Source organism: Orycteropus afer, unplaced genomic scaffold (genome assembly GCF_000298275.1).
Source record: "Orycteropus afer afer isolate SDZICR_OR568_19922 unplaced genomic scaffold, OryAfe1.0 scaffold00053, whole genome shotgun sequence".
NCBI lineage: Eukaryota > Metazoa > Chordata > Mammalia > Tubulidentata > Orycteropodidae > Orycteropus > Orycteropus afer.
The window spans coordinates 14,350,182-14,367,094 of NW_006921640.1; the positions used below are offsets into that span (position 1 = coordinate 14,350,182).

Sequence of the window (16,913 nt, forward strand, 5' to 3'; positions counted from 1 at the left end):
GCTTAAGGCATTTGACTACTAACCATAAGGCTGGTGGTTTAAACCCACCAGCCACTCCTCAGAAGGAAGGGTGGGCAATCTACTTCTGTAGTGATACCGCCTTGGAAACCCAAGAAGGGGTCACTATGAGTCAGATTTGACTCAACAACAGTGAGTTTGATTTGGTTTGGTTTTACTTTACCAAGCATAATACCTTCTCCAGAGACTGGTCCCTTCTGGCAACAGGATCAACGTACATGAGATGAAGTCAGGCCATTTTCACTTCAAAGGAGCATTCTGCCTGTACTTCTTCCATGACAAATTTGTTCATTCTTCTGAAATTCCATAGTCTTTTCAGTATTCTTCACCAACACCACAATTCAAAGGCATCAGTTCTTTCAGTCTTCCTTATTCATTGTTCAGCTCTTACATGCATATGAGGCAACTGAAAATACCATGATATGGGTTAGGTATACCTTAGCCTTCAACATGACATCTTTGCTCCTTAACACTTTAAAGAGATCTTTTGCAGCACATTGGCCCAATGCAATATGATAGCTGATTTCTTGACTGCTGCTCCCAAGGGTGTTGACTGTGGATCCAAGTAAAATGAAATCCATGACAACTTCAAACTTTTCTCCATTTATCGTGATTTTTCTTGTTGGCCCACTTGTGATTTGTTTTCTTTGTGTTGAGGTGTTATCCATACCAAAGACTGCAGTCTTTGATTTTCATCAGTACGTGCTTCAAGTTATCTTCACTTTCTGTGAGTATGGTTGTGTCACCTGCATATTGCAGGTTGTTAGTGAGTCATCCTCCAATCCTGATGTGGCCTTCTTCATATATTCCAGATTATAGGATTATTTGCTCAGCATACAGAACGAATAAATATGGAGAAAGGATACAACCTGGATGTACACCCTTCCTGATTTTAAATGATGCAGAATTCCCTTGTTTTATTCAAATGACAGCCTTTTAGTCTATGTACAGGTTCCTCATGAGCACAGCTAAGTGTTCTGGAATTCTCATTCTTTGCAGTGTTATCCATAATTTGTTATGATCCACACAATTGAATGTCTTTGCATAGTAAATAAAACACAGGTAAACATCTTTCTGATATTTTTTGCTTTCAGCCAAGATCTACCTGACATCAGCAATGATATCCTTTGCATTTCCATTTGGATATTTAAAAGATATCTCAAACTTATCGAAGACAGAAATTCTAGTCTTTCTCCCCAGTCATGCTCCTATGCTATTCTTCCCCGTTCTTGATATTGCTCAGGCCAGAATCCTTTGTGTAATTTTTGACTACTCTTTTTGCTTAACCTCCCATCCTCTGTCTCCCATAACTCTGTTGACTCTACCCAGAGCTCAGCTATTCTCACCAAACTCATTATCTATCACTACTTTTGCCCAAGCCATCATCATTTCTTGCCCCGTATTGTGGCATGATTCTCCTATAAGTCTTGTTACTTCCACCCTTGCTTTCTGTCGGTTTCTTTTCAGCTTAATGGTCAAAGCAACCTTTTAAGAATATACTTCTGATTATAACAAATCCAAGCTAGGCTCTCCAATGTCCTCTCATATGCAGAGTAATAGTCAAAATTCTTACACAGGACCACAAAGACCTTCACATTCTGGCTACCACTATCTCTTAGATGTCACCCACCATCCCTCACACCCTTGCCCTGGCTCACTTCATTCCAGACACATCGGCCTCTTTGTTGTACCTCAAACATGATGAACAAGGCATCTGACACTCCTTTGTGCTTCACACACTCTTCCTTTCAGAGATGACACTTCCTTCCTGCAGGTCTCTACTCAAACATCACCTTATTAGAAAAGTCTTCCCTATATAACTTAACACCCACAATGAATCTAACTCTTTTTGCTCTTCTTTATTTTTTTCTTTATGGGATTTATCTGACTTACTATTTATTTTATTATCAAATTGTTTATGTTTTTATCCTTAAACAAGAATGCAAATTCCTTTGAAGATCACATTTTTGTCAGTTTTATTCCTCCTTTTATCCCCATAACCTAGAAAAGTACCTGGCCAATATAGGTGCTCAATAAATACAAACAGTTCTTAGATTGTCTGAAAAATAATCAATGTACTTTTTAGGGTGAGAGGAAGAGATATAACTGACCTTTAATCCACCTTCATTTTCTTCATGTTCTTAAAGAATTTACAGGATACCACAAAATAACTATTTCAAAGACAGCATGCCAATCACATACTCAACTAATAAGAAGCTAACAATTGAGATTTTACTAGAAAAGATCTAACTTTTTTTTTTAAAGATTTTGGAAATAAGATAATAAAATTATGCTTAAGGAATACACCATCAACAGTTTTACAATCCAAATGGGCTCTGAAATCTTAGAGATCTTAGACAAATTATTTTGCTTCTTAGGATGTAATTCTTTAGTTGTACATTAATTTTAGGTGAACTTGTCTTTCTCAGGTTTGTCTTGACTGTTAAATGATATAATGTATATGAAAGATGCCAGAAGTTGGTGTATTTGGTATTTATTTTTTTTTTCCTTTTTATTCTTTCAACTTTCTATTGGGACTTGTTCTTCAGAATCTTCTTACTGAGCTTTAGGAAAACAAAACAAACAAACAGAACACACACACACACACACACGTGCCTGTGAGTATGCACACACATATGCACACATACACACACACTAAAAATAAAAAATAAAAAATAAACTTTTATATCTTCCTGGACCTGAGAATAGTGTGTGTAGTGATAAGTAGGTGAGAATTTTCTCTATCATGTATATTAATATCCAATGAAGTAGCAAAAGTGATCACTACTCAGGAACCAGTCTCAGGAATCTGGACTTTCCTGTCCTCCTTCATAAGCATTCATAGAAAAACTCAATGATACAATCCAGAAAATTTTCAAAAGTTGTACTTAATAAAAGACTAGTTGCTGAGGCTGCTTATGTACAACCAAACACCTCATGGAATTTTTCTTAATTTGGAGATTTAGGGTTATGGTTTCATGGAACTTCTCAGTTAATTGGTCTAATAATGTGTTTGGGAGGTGTCCTCATCCTCTTAGTTCACTGTATAGTGGTTAAGGTCTTAAAAGCTTGCAAGTGGCCATTCAAGACACTGCAATTGGTCTCTTATTCCTGGAGCAACAGAGGAAGAAGGAGAGTTAAGAATAGAAGGAGAAAATGAAATGTGTGTCTAATTGCCTTCATCAATAACTGTCTCCTTTGCCAAGAGACCAGAAGAACTGTATGGTGCCTGGATAGGATATAATTACTAGGCATTTCAGTTAAAGATTCTGCAGTAGAATACTTAATTCCAAAAGTGGAAAAATGAAGAACAACATTTAAACTTATCATGGAATCCAGAGTTTTTGGAGCCAGGGATGTGGAATGAATCCCCAAAACTACTGCTCTAAGATTATCTTTAAACTTTAAACCAAAAATATCCCTTGAAGTCATCTTAAAACAAGCAAAAACTTACTTACCTAGTAAAGAATGTCTGTCTAGACTATTATGCTCTTTTAAGGTATAGCATCAAATTGACCACAGCAACTTAAAAGATTAGATAGGAACCTTAGGGAATGATGAGGTTTTTTTTTAACAGGGGAGGAACAACTCAGAAAAACAGGGTGAGAATGGTTACACAACTCAAAGTATGCAATCAATGTCACTTGATTGTACACCTGGAAACTTGAATTGGTATATATTTTTGCTGTGTATATTCTCAACAACTGCAAAAAAACCCCACTATTTTTTAAAATTATGCTAAGCAAAATATATCATACCATGTTAACGTAATTAGACATCTCAAAAACTCTCTTTCTTATTTCCTCTGGATTTTGATTGTACTTTTTGAACTAAAAAAAAAAAAAAAAAGATAAAATATGAGCACTGTGAGGAAGTATTTGGAAGGTTTAAAAGGCAACATTGGTATATATTATTTATCAATTATTATGATTAAGTATTAAGTGCCACAAAAATTGACAGTAATAAGTTAGAAATCAGTTACTTCTTTATTTCTCTAAGTACATTAAAGCATTTTGGGCATAGAAATGTATTGTTTTTTGAATTACTAGTCAATATAAAGGAGCTCTGGTGGTGTAGTGCCTAAGGCATTTGACTACTAATCAGAAGGCTGGCAGTTCAAACCCACCAGCCACTCCTTGGAAAGAAGACTGGGCAATCTACTTCTGTAGTGATATCACCTCAGACAACCAAGGAGGGGTCGCTATGAGTCAAATCTGACTCAACAGCAGTGAGTGTGAGTGAGTCAATATAAAGCTCTAAAGAATTATTCCAAACACATTTTCAGTTATATACTGTAGTTACTGAAGCTGTGCAGAACCAATACAAGGAAGAGCTTATTCTTTCATTTTATTTTTTAAAAAGAATATTAAGTGAATTTAGTACAATAGAGAGGTGAAAGTTTTAGGACTTGAAGTAATGAATTTACCCATATTTTTTAGAACAAGACTTTTCTTTTTGAGATCACACATGTGAACCTTTTTTTAGAAAACCTAATATATGAACACATATTCTTACAAAAGACAAACAATGAATATTACCAAAGATTTGCATTTTAAAAAAACATTACATTCAGTCTTTTATATTTATCACTCTCTGATTAGCTCTAAATTCTAACTTGCAGGTGATTTAATTATTTGATGGAAGATAAAGTGAAAGAGATTTAATCAGAAATAAGTTCAGAACTAGTAAGATAATAAGAAAAGAGCATCATACTGCCAAAAATTCAGTTTATGCATTCTATATCAGTTGTACATATTTGAAAAGGACAAATAGTATCTGTTTAATTATAAATATTAATTTTCATAGGGTTCAGAACAATTTGTAACTGTAGCTCAAATTCATTTTTCTAAAATGATTCAGATCATTCAGTGTCTCTTATAGCAGATAAATTTGTGAAGACAAAGGCTTTAAAAGATGTATTTATCTAGTATAATTACCTCTCCATTATCCAGTACTAAATAATATTCTATATATTTCTTATGTTTCTGAATCTTCTGCTCATTCAATTTCTGAAATTTAAGGAGAAAAATTATTAAGACAAAATCTTTATCAGCAAGAATCATCTGTATATTTCAAATGTGTAAGAGGTTTATTTATGTCTGTGAGAAACTGATGGCAATATTATCATTTCAACTCAAACTCAATGGCTAGGCTTGTATTATACACAGACCATGCTCATGACATTACAACTAAAGGGGACATCAGTAATATTCTAGTCTGACTCCTTTTTATTTTTTTAAAATTTTTATAGTGAGTTGTGTGAAAATTTATAGAGCAAATTCATTTTCCATACAGCAGTTTGTACACATTTTATTTCATGACATTGACTGTAATCCCTACAGTGTAACAGCTCTCTTCCCACTTTCTCCCTGTAGTTACTTCTTCCCTGTGTCCTTATTTCCTATTCATTCCTGCCCCCCATCTATTTACCTGTCCAAACACTATCCTTCTGTTCTCCCATGATTGCTCTTTCTAAAGAGTGTATCTACATGATGTACATGTTCATCTGTCTATTGTTCGGCTGGAAACAACAGAAGTGAGTTCAATTCCAGACCTGAAAGATAACTAGGGGCCATCTCAGGGGTCTTATCAGGTTCTATCAGGCCAGTAAACCTTGTCTTTTTTTTTTTTAATGATTTTGAGTTGTTTTCCACATTGTACTCCCACTTTATCCAGGATCTCTGGCATTGATCCCTTTCTGAGTGGTTGACAGTGGTAGCCAGACACCATATAGTTCTTCATGCCTCATGTCATATAGGCTGAGGATCACATGGTCTACTAGTTCCTTGGACTAATTGTTTCCATGCTTCTTTGTTTTTTTCATTCTACTTTTCTCTGGATGAGGAGAGACCCATTATTGCATCTAGATTGCCACTTGTAAGCTTTTAAGATCTTAGTTGCTACTCACCATAGTAGATATAGAACAATGTTTTTGTGTAGTATGGTATGCCAATTGAGCTTGATGTCTCCTGTGACTATGGTCCCAAGCCCATAGGTCCAACTACTCACTCCCTCAGCGTGGTTGGCTGTGGCCAAGAAGTTATCACAATTTTGCCCCTTGTTAGCTCTGTTATATATCTGGAAATTTTTACAGCACATACCAATACATATGTAGGAATATCGTCTGCCAACTTTATATACGGCCGTGGGTATGTTCCCTTTTCCCTAGACATACCTGATAATTCAGCATGGCTACCCATCTATTTACCCATAGATTATTGTTTGTTATCACTCACAGAGCGACTGAAATGGAATAGAACGAGGGAGATGTGGTTTTTGCTTGATGGGTAGAATTCAGTAGTACTATTTCTTATCATTTTAAGTTTGTGATAAGAAGCCCTGGGGTTACATGGGTAAGTACTTTGCTGCTAACTGAAAGTTCAGTGCTTCAAACCACCACCTCTCCAGGGGAGAAAAGATCTGGCAATCTGCTGCAGTAAAGATTATAGCCTGTAAAACCCAATGAGGCAGTTCTACTGTTATATAGGATCACTATGAGTCGGAATCTACTAGATGGCACACAACAATTTTGTCATATTAGATGTGCAACCAGATATATCAAGCAGGTTATTATAATACTTGGGTCTTGAGAGGAGAGACCAAGGCTGGAGATATATATCTGATAGTAACTATCACAGTATAAAAAAAAAAAAAAAAAAAGTTGATGTCAAGTTGACTTCTACTTCTAGTGACTTGATGTGTGTCAGAATAGAGCCATGCTCCATAGGGTTTTCAATAGCTGATGTTTTTGGCTTTTTTTTTTTTTTTTCCAAAATGCCTCTGAGTGGACTTGAAGTGTCAACCTTTCAATTAGCAGCCAAGGCTATTAACCATTTTCACTACACAGGGACCTCAACTAAATATATAAACCAAAAACCAAACTCACTGCCATGCAGTCAATTCTGACTCATAGCAACCCTACAGAACAGAGTAGAACTGCCCCATAGGATTTCCAAGGCTGTAAAATCTTTATGGAAGCAGACTGCTGGTAGGTTCAAGTAATTGTGGTAACTTTTTTGTTAGCTGCTCAATGCTAACAGTTAGCAGCCAAGTACTTAACCATGCACGCAATAGCTCCTTAACCAGCACTTATATAAATAATAGTGAGTCAAAATTGTCTTGGTAGTTCAGTAGTAAAATTCTTGCCTTTCATGCTAGAGGTTTGTGTTAGATTCCTGACCAATGGACCTCAAGCATAGCCACCATTTGTCTGTCAGTGGAGGCTTGTGAGTTGCTATGATGTTGAACGGGTTTCAGTGGAACTTCCAAACTGGACAAACTAGGAAGAATGTCCTGACTCTCTACTTCCAAAAAATCAGCCGATAAAAATCCATGAGTTGGATTTTTCAATGTTAATAGCTAACAACATTGGTACATACATAGTACCTCCATTTTATCAATTTGTCATGTTGTAGTAGCTTACATGTTGCTATAATGCTAGAAGAAGCCATGATACCAGTATTTCAAATAGTATCATGGTCACCCATAGTGACCTGTTTCAGTGGACCTTCCAGACTTGGAAGAAAGGTCTGGTGATCTACTGAAAATTAACCAATGAAAACCCTATGGCTCACAACAGAATATTATCTGATATAATACTAATAATGTAGGAGCAGGCGATGTTTTGTTCTGTTATACATGGAGATACCAATGGTCAGAGCCCACTAGACAGCAACTAGCAACCATGGTAACACCTATTTCAAAAAGGTATAGGACAAGATGAGACTACTTAAGAGGAATGTGTCGATAAAGTAAAGAAAAGGACCAAGGATTGATTGAGTTTTGTGGTCACCCAGAAGAGGAATACCAGCAAAAAGAAAAGGAACTGAGAAGGAATAGCACTTGTGATATAGGAGAAAAACCAATATAATATGATGTAATAACAAGGTATTTCCACATGATTATAGAAGAATTGTGGCAGACGTAACCAGGAGATGGACATTCTTGGGAAATATAAAAACTATAACTAGGAGTGATTTCTCTGGGTGTTCAGATGTCATCACAGAATTTGAACCCACAGCAAATTGAACCTACCAGAATTTTCATTTAGATCAATTCAGCCTAGGGTGTATAGGTGTTAAGAACATTTACAAGAGACAACTGGATCATGAAAGAAGTGAAAGTAATAATGAAAAAATTATTTTCATATACACTTCAGAGTTTTGAAAACAAAATCATACTCATTCTTATTCTGTAGATGGAAGCAACTTTCCATACATGAAAAAGTATTGTGGTGCAGTACATTACTCAGTGTGGCTTTTCTAGCCATAAGTCTTTGTAAACTCCAAGGTGGGATTTGCTATGAGCAATTGAGGAGCTTCTGATTGCTAAAGTTGTCCACCTGGAGTACTTCTGTTGGAAGTGGCACAAAACAATGTTCTGGGAGGTTCCCACTCTCTCTCAGGTGCTTAGAGTTCTGATGCTATGATTGACTAGTTTGACACTCTGCCGGGCTCAAAAGGAGGCCTCCTAGAGGCATAACTCTCTCTGACTGCTGGTTGAGGAAGATGTGCTGCTGAAAGAGACATGCTCTCCTGAAAGAGACACGTGCTGCTGGGAAAGAGACACAAGAGACACACTTTGCTGAGTAAGACACCCAGGGACATGCACTGCTGGGGGAGAGACTGTGAGAGACTTGGCTGAGAGACGGTGGGCTGGAAGGGAAACTAAGCATTTTTTCCTGAACTCAAATTGTAGTCTGCTGCTTCCCTAATAAAACTTATAATCTGTGAGTTCTGTGTGGCCACTGAAGCGAATTATTGAACCCAGGAGAGAGGTGGTGGGTGCTTTGGGAGGAACGGTTGGAGAAAGGGCTGGAGGGAGGCAGCATGTCTGGCCTCGCAGAAATAGGCCTTGGGCTATTTATGGTGATTCTCTCTTCCTCTTGTGGGATTAGAGGAGGTCAGAACATGTGGCCTCCTTGCCATTTTTGCAAGTATTCTAACTTCTTGTGGGCACATCCTATGTCCATTTTCTTCACTGCTCTATTGAAACATCTATAGCAGTATTTTAAAAGAAATGTGTTGAATTAGTTCAAGATAGTAGATATTTTATCTTAAAATGATAATAATACATATTTGTTGTGGTAGTTAAGTTTGTGTGTCAACTTGGCAGGGCCTGGTTGAGTGGCTGGGGAGCTGGATGTAGTTCTTCCCTTTGGTAAGACTGGTAATTAACTACATGGTAGAAAGTATGGGAGCAGCTGAGTATTTGCTTTAGGGATGTGGTTTGCTTCCTGTATATAAGAAGCAGCTTTGGGAATGCTCTCTAGCTTATGGCACACTTGAACCCTGCATATCATTGTTTAGCAGCCTGCCATGCTCTGCCGACCTTGGGACTTTCAGTAGACTTGAATTAATGGCCTGCCATGTGGTTTGGTAGCATCAGGACTGTGCCTTTTTACTTGTTTGTCATCCTTGGGTTTGTCAGTCTCAGCAGCCATCAGCTGCCTGAGGGAAAAAAAGCCTCTAGCTTCAGTGGGCCAGGAGCAGGAGGAAAGCTGAAGTCCAAGGTTGAGGGACTTTCACCCAGCTCCTAGAATCTGGCACTTTGAACTAGGACTTACAGCCTCCACACTGTAAGAGAATGAACTCCTATTTGTTAAGGCCATCTCACTTGTGGTATATTCCTGCCAGAGTGGCACCAGAACATGTGTGTTGTAGGTTACAGAAAGTATTGTCACTTGTTTCTTGAGGGCTGGTGTAATAGTTATATTTATTTTTAACCCTGCACATTGTTGATCATTGTATTTGAACCTTAAGTACATGTTCAATAAATTATCATCATTTTACCAAAACCTTTATGGTTAGTGTCTCTAAGCCCTATTAATTTGAAAAATTACTGTAAAATTTCAGTCATCTGTAGGTGCTAAGGGCAGCCAGCACAGAACATTAAAAGCATTGCAAAAAAAAAAAAAGAAAAAAGGTATACATACAACCAGACTGGTGGCAGGTGGGACTGCATTCTTCCTAGATCCATGTGCCCATAACACATCATCCATCCCACAAGTACTGTTAGCCTTCTTTTCATCAGGGTCATACTTGAAGAGTGCATGCCCTTGTCCATCCTGATTTGTGGGGATTAATGGTTCAATGAAGTATCTTTGATCTCCCTGACTGAAGTAGCCTCTGAAAACATAAAAACTCAGACTTCTTAACAACATGTTCCTGATTTAGGGTTTTATAGACTTATACACTCCAAAAGAGGACCTCATGGAATTCCTAGTCAACCCTCCAAATAGTTCAAAATCACAAACAAACAGCAAAAAACTAGAGTGAAACATTACAGCTGAAAATACCCTTAGAAAGTGCCAAAAATTATTTTCTCTGTGAAGAAATGGGACCTTTTGGGGAGACATACTACTTCTCTACTGCCATATAACTAACCCACATCAGTGTTAACATTAGAATGGAATTTCCTCTGTCTCAGTCCAGTGTTCTTAAAATTCCCATGTAGTGTCTGTTCTCTGCACTGGAAATGGCAGAGACTTTGGAAGCTTGTAGGCAAAGATTCAAATCTTGAGTTTATCATGTGTTAGGTGGGATACCACAGGAAAACTTCTTACACTCATAGCCTCAGTTTCTCTATCTATAAAATGGGAATAATCATATCTACTGAAGGAAATAATATGTAAAGCATGTGCTCAACAAATATGTCTTTCCAATTGTCTCTGCTGAGGTCCTGAGCAGAGTCATTCAAATAATATTTACAGAGCACCCATCACTCATTACATATTGAACTAAGGGCAAATTGTTAAAGAGTGTCAGGATCTCTGTCCTCATGGGGTCTGTTCAAATGAGGAAGATAAGGAGATATTATCAATTAAAAAAAACAAACCCAGTTCCCATAAAGTCAATTCCAACTCATGGCAACCCATGTGTGCAGAAAGAACTTCATCGGGTTTTCAAGGCTGTGATCTTTCAGAAGGACATTGCCAGGCCCTTCTTCCAAGGCCCCTAAGTGGGATCAAATCACTAACTTTTTGAATAGTATCTCAGCATTTAACCATTTGCATTGCCTAGGGATTTCATATTATCAATTGAGCTTGATAATTATTGAAAATGTAGAGTTGAGAGGGAAGAAGTCATCAAGGAACATAGATGTCTGTTATTGACATGTTGTTGGTTGATTATGCTTATCATTGAGGTGGGGAATATTGGGAAAATATCAAGTTTGGAAGAAAATAATTAGCATGATCTGAGTAGTATTGAGACTGAGAATTATTTAAGTTATCCAAGTGGACATAGAGATGCGTGGAAACTCATTAACATAAGAAAGAAACGGATACTATAAGCATGGATAAGACAAGAGAGATGGAGGAAAGGAGGTCTAAATCTCTAAATACTGAGATTCAAATATTGGGACTAAAACCTATATCTTAAAAACAAGAAAATAAACAAATGAAAAGCATTATCCAGAAAAATATTTTATCTTTCAAATTTCAAAAATTTCAAGTCCTTAGGATTCATACTCAACTACAACTAAATGAATTATATTTTTATTATTTAGGTTTGGGCAAAAGCTCACAATAATCACAGAGAAATACGAAAACATCCATGAAGTCTTACCTTAAACCCCCACATGTGCTGATGCTAGCATCAGAAACTTTTTCATTAATAATGTGCCCTTGGTAATAACAATCATCCTAATTAAAAGAGAAAAGAGATTAGTAAAGGCAAGTGTGTGTGGTTTTTAGAACCACTCCTAAATTTGAATTTGAAATGTAGAAATAGGCTCTACAACACTTTTGAATTATTTTCTGTTGAACAACAGTCAACAGAGAAATTTCTTTCAAAAAGCTTTTTTTTTTAAATGTTAAAAACTTTGATTTTTAGTCTGTGATCCAAAAATACTAGAAAATAATAAAATATAAGTGTTGCCAAAGTAGGATGGTAGAGTTAAATATTGCTTGGAAGAAATAAACTTATGTGTGAATTTAAACCTTGATTACCCCAAATATTAGACATTCATTGTTACTATTGTCTAATTGCTCATTAACATTTTTCTAGCAAAAGCCTGCAAACTCTCTTTCTGTTTGGATTATTCAGGTTGTGTTTTCACATCTTGATTTATTCAAAGAGTTCCACTAGAGTCTCTAGATCAGCCCAACATTCCTGGGCTCCATTTGGAGCAAATGCTCATCCTAACACTTTTCATATGAGTATCCAATCAAGGAAACCTTTCTACTTTAGGGCAGAAGGGTAGTTAGCCCATGTAAACCTTTGTATCATTGTCATAGAAGACAATTCTTGATTTCTAATAGAGAACGGAGCTCAGGAAAGAAGGCAATAAAAAACTACACCATCTCCCCGCTGCACACTGGTGTCTGCTCAATATGAGCAAAGTGGGCCTCCGAAAAGAGTCAGAATTGGAAACTGTTCAAAGAAAGAATGAAATTGTTCAATTCTTCCATTTAGGAAATAGTCTTGAGTTTGAGGCACCACATAATTCAGATAGCTGATTGGCATTGACTAAGATCACCAGATGTGTTTAACTCTTCACTCCTCTGACTAAAACAACAAGCTTCTTCTGCCTGCCCTTGAACAGGGAGCCTTGAAGGCTGGGGAGGGTTACCACAGCTGTCAAGGTGTGCCTTTGTTCTTGACAAATCTTCATAAAAAACTGGGAGGGTTGATTAGTAATTATTACTGCTGAAAAGAGCACCAGGGCTATAAATTCAATGGCTGGCAAGGATGCTGCCTGTGAGTCACACTCAAATTAGCAATGAATGTAGGAGGGACTCTTATACCTTTATCTGTGGGCTGGTGGTAACCTCCTTCCCAGTGGAATTATAATGTGTTTCTGTGTAGCCTGGTGCAAGGAGATCCCTGGAGAGGAAGAACACAAACAAAAACACTCATGGTTACTCCAACTAATTACAAAGTCCAGCAATCAAAGCCTAAGATTTCACTGGATATACATGAAATTTTTAATTCCAGGGCTCTTCTTCCTTACCTTTCGAGACAAGTGCAAGCATGAAAAGGGTGCTTAAATGGAAAGACTGAGAGAGGCAGGGACATTCCTGAGTAGTATGAAACAATATCTTTTTCTTTATAGAACTTGCTTACTTGTCAAAGAGAAATTTGAGAAAGATAGTGTCAGAGAAGACTGAGGTCAATAAAAGTTAATGAAACTCTCCTCATTAGTTTAGGATAACTGCATTTGGCCCTCAGTCATATTCAATTACCAGTGACTATTAACAATTGTAGCAGGAGAAAGCTTACTGGAAATTGACTTGAATACAGTAGCTAGGGTCTTTCCACCATTATTTCATTTACCTACCAGAAAACAAGAGTTTGAATATATTTTTAAAAGAGGAGGGAATCAGTGGTTTAAATGCACAACTGCTCTACAGGATAAAGATGAGACAGTCTGCTTCCATAAAGATTTACCGTCTTGGAAATGCTATGGTGTAGTTCTACTCTCTGTCATATAGGGTCACTATGAGTTGGAAGGAGATAAGGAATTAACTAATTTATATCAGGGCAGATGGCTTTTGGGAAGGTCAGAACTGGTAAGGACAGACAGAAGGTGGTGGCAGATGACATTTTAGAGGGTTGGAACTGGTAAGGACGGCCGTGAGGCAGGAGTGGAGCAGTTTGTAACAGCTAAGGGAGATGAATTTGTCTGTCAGCTTATTGTCTTGTGATGGCTTGTGTGTTGTTGTGAGGCTAGAGGCTGTACCACCAGTGTTTCAAGTGCCAATAGGGTTAGCCATGGTGGACAAGTTTCAGTGGAGCTTCCAGCCTTGGACAGACTTGAAAGAAGGAAGAGGTCATCCATTTCCCAAAGAACTGGTCAATGAAAATCTTATGAATAGCAGTGAAACACTGCCTGATATATTACTGAAAAATAGCCCTGAAACACTGTCTGATATAATGCCAGAGGATGAGCCCCTCAGGTTGGAAGGTACTCAAAATATGACTAGGAAAGAGCTACCTCCTCAGAATGGAGCTGACCTTGATAATATGTGTGGAGTAAAGCTTTTCCAACCTCTTTTGCTTATGTGACACAACTCAAGAAAAAAAGAAACAGCTGCAAATATCCATTAATAATCAGAGAACAGGTAACATACAAAGTATGAATCTATGAAAATTGAAAGTTACCAAAAAATGAAATGGAATGCATCAAGATCTATATCCAAGGCATTAGTGAGCTGAAATGAACTTGTTTTGGCCATTTTGAATCAGACATATGATCTACTATACCAGGAATGACAAATTGAAGAGGAATGGCATGGCATTCATCATCACAAAGAATGTTTCAAGATCTATCCTCAAGCACAATGCTGTCAGCAATAGACTAATATCCATACACCTATGAGGAAGACCAGTTAATATTACTATTATTCAAATTTACACACCAAACATCAAAGCCAAAGATGAGGAAACTGAAGATTTTTGCCAACTTCTGCAATCTAAAATTGACCAAACATGCAATCAAGATGAGCTAATTATCACTGGTGATTGGAATGCAAAAGTTGGAAACAAAGAAGAATCACTGGTAGTTGGAAAATATGGTCTTGGTGATAGAAGTGACCCTGAAGATCACATGATGAAATTTTGCAGGACCAATGACATTCATTGCAAATACCTCTTTTCAATAACACGTGGACTTTGCCAGATGGAATACACAGGGATCAGATTGACTACATTTGTGGCAAGAGGTGATGCAGGAGCTTAATATCTGCAGCCAAAACTAGGCCAGGAGCTGATTGTGGAACAGACCATCAACTTCTCATATGCAAGTTCAAGTTGAAACTGAAGACAATTAAAACAACTCCACAAGAGCCAAAATATGAACTTGATTTTATCCTTCCTGAATGTAAAGACCATCTAAAGAATAGAGTTGATGCATTGAATACCAATGACTGAAAAACAGAAGAATTGTGGGATGATATCAAGAACATCATCCATGAGGAAAGCAAAAGGTCATTAAAAGGACAGGAAAGGAAGAAAAGACCAAAGTGGATGTCAGAGGAGACATTGAAACTTGCCCTAGAATGGAGACTACGTAAAGCAAATAGAACTGACAGGATAAAAGAGCTGAACAGAAGATTGCAAAGAGTAGCTCTAGAAGACAAAGTCATTTATTATAATGAAATGTCTAAACCCTGGAGTTAGAAAACCAAAAGGGAAGAACATACTCAGCATTTCTCAAGCTAAAAGAACTGAGGAAAAAAATTAAGCCTTGGATTGCAATATTGAAATATTCCATGGGCAATATGTTGAATGATGCAGGGAACATCAAAAGAAGATGGATGGAATACAGAGTCACTATACCCAAAAGAATTGGCAAATGATCATCCATTTTATGAGGTGGCATATGATCAAGAACAAATGGTACTGAAAGAAAAAGTCAAAGCTGCACTGAAAGAATTAGCAAAAACCAAGGCTCCAGGATTTGACAGAATACCAATTGAGATGTTTCAACAAACAGATGCCCCACTGTAGGCACTCATTGAGCTATGCCAAGAGATTTGGAAGACAGCTACCTGGCCAACTAACTGGAACAGATCCATATTTGTACCCATTCCAAAGAAAGGTGATTCCACAGAATGTGGAAATTATCGATGATATCATTAATATCACATGCAAGTAAAATCTTACTGAAGATAATTCAAAAACGGTTGCAGTAGTATGTTGAAAGGGAATGTCCCAAAATGCAAGCTGGATTCAGCAGAGAATGTGGGAAGATGGATATCATTTCCTATGTCAGATGGATCTTGGCTCAAGGCAAAGATTACCAGAAAGATGTTTACTTGTGTTTTATTCACTATGCAAAGGCATTTGGTTATGTGGATCATAACAAATTGTAGATAACATTGAGAAGAATAGGATTCCAGAACACTTCATTGTGCCCATGAGGAACCTGTACACAGATCAGGAGGCTGTTGTTTGAGCACAACAAGGGGATACTGCATGGCTTAAAATCAGGAAGGGAGTGTGTCAGGATTATATCCTTACACCATACTTATTCAAATTGTATGCTGAACAAATAATCTGAGAAGCTGCACTATGAAGAAGAACATGGCATCAGGACTGGAGGAAGGCTTATTAACAACCTGTGATATGCAGATGATACAACTTTGCTTGCTGAAAGTGAGGATGACTTAGAGCACTTACTCATGAAAATTATAGACTAAGTCTTCAGTATGGATTACACCTCAACATAAAGAAAACAAAAATCCTCACAACTGGACCAATAAACTGCATCATGATAGATGGAGAGAAGATTGAAGTGTCAAAGACTTCATATTGCTTGGTTGTATAATCAATGCCAATTGATGCAGCAGTCAAGACATATTGCATTGGGCAAATCTGCTGCAAAAGACCTCTTTCAAGAGCTAAAGAGCAAAGATATCTCCTTGAAGACTAAGATGTGCCTAACCTGAGCCATGGTATTTTCAAATGCCTCATATGCATGTGAGAGTTGGACAATGAATAAGGAAGACTCAAGAAGAGTTGATTCTTTTGAGTTGTGGTAATGGCAAAGAATGCTGGAAGTACTATGGACTGCTAAAAGGGTTAACAGATCTGTCCTGGAAGAAGGGCTGCTGGAATGCTCCTTGGAAGCCAACTTTCTCACCTACTTTGGTCATGTTGTCAGAAGGGACCATTCTCTGCTTCATAAAGTGAAGGGTCAACAAAAGAGGGGAAGGCCCTCAAAGAGGTGGATAGACACAGTGGCTGCAGTGATGGGCTCAGGGATAGTAGGGATAGTGAGGCTGTCACAGGACTGGGCAGTGTTTCATTCTGTTGTACATAAGGTCACTATGAGTTGCAGACAACTCCATGGCACATAACAACAAAAAAAAGTTTATATTGAGTGCTCTGGGGCGTAGTGCCTAAGGCATTTGACTGCTAACTAGAAGGCTGGCAGTTCAAACCCACCAG

General features: G+C 37.5%; 1 protein-coding gene across 1 annotated transcript in view; it reads right to left on the minus strand.

Annotated features, from left to right (window-relative positions):
- The window catches only part of ADAM28 (ADAM metallopeptidase domain 28), a 116,974-nt gene that overhangs the window by 95,410 nt on the left and 4,651 nt on the right, over positions 1–16,913 (minus strand). The window contains exons 3-7 of the mRNA XM_007938785.1: positions 12,767–12,845; positions 11,586–11,662; positions 9,953–10,145; positions 4,956–5,027; positions 3,777–3,848 (exon numbers count right to left, since the gene is read on the minus strand). Of these exons, the coding sequence (XP_007936976.1) occupies positions 3,777–3,848; positions 4,956–5,027; positions 9,953–10,145; positions 11,586–11,662; positions 12,767–12,845 (493 nt within the window). The remainder of the gene's footprint in view (positions 1–3,776; positions 3,849–4,955; positions 5,028–9,952; positions 10,146–11,585; positions 11,663–12,766; positions 12,846–16,913) is intronic.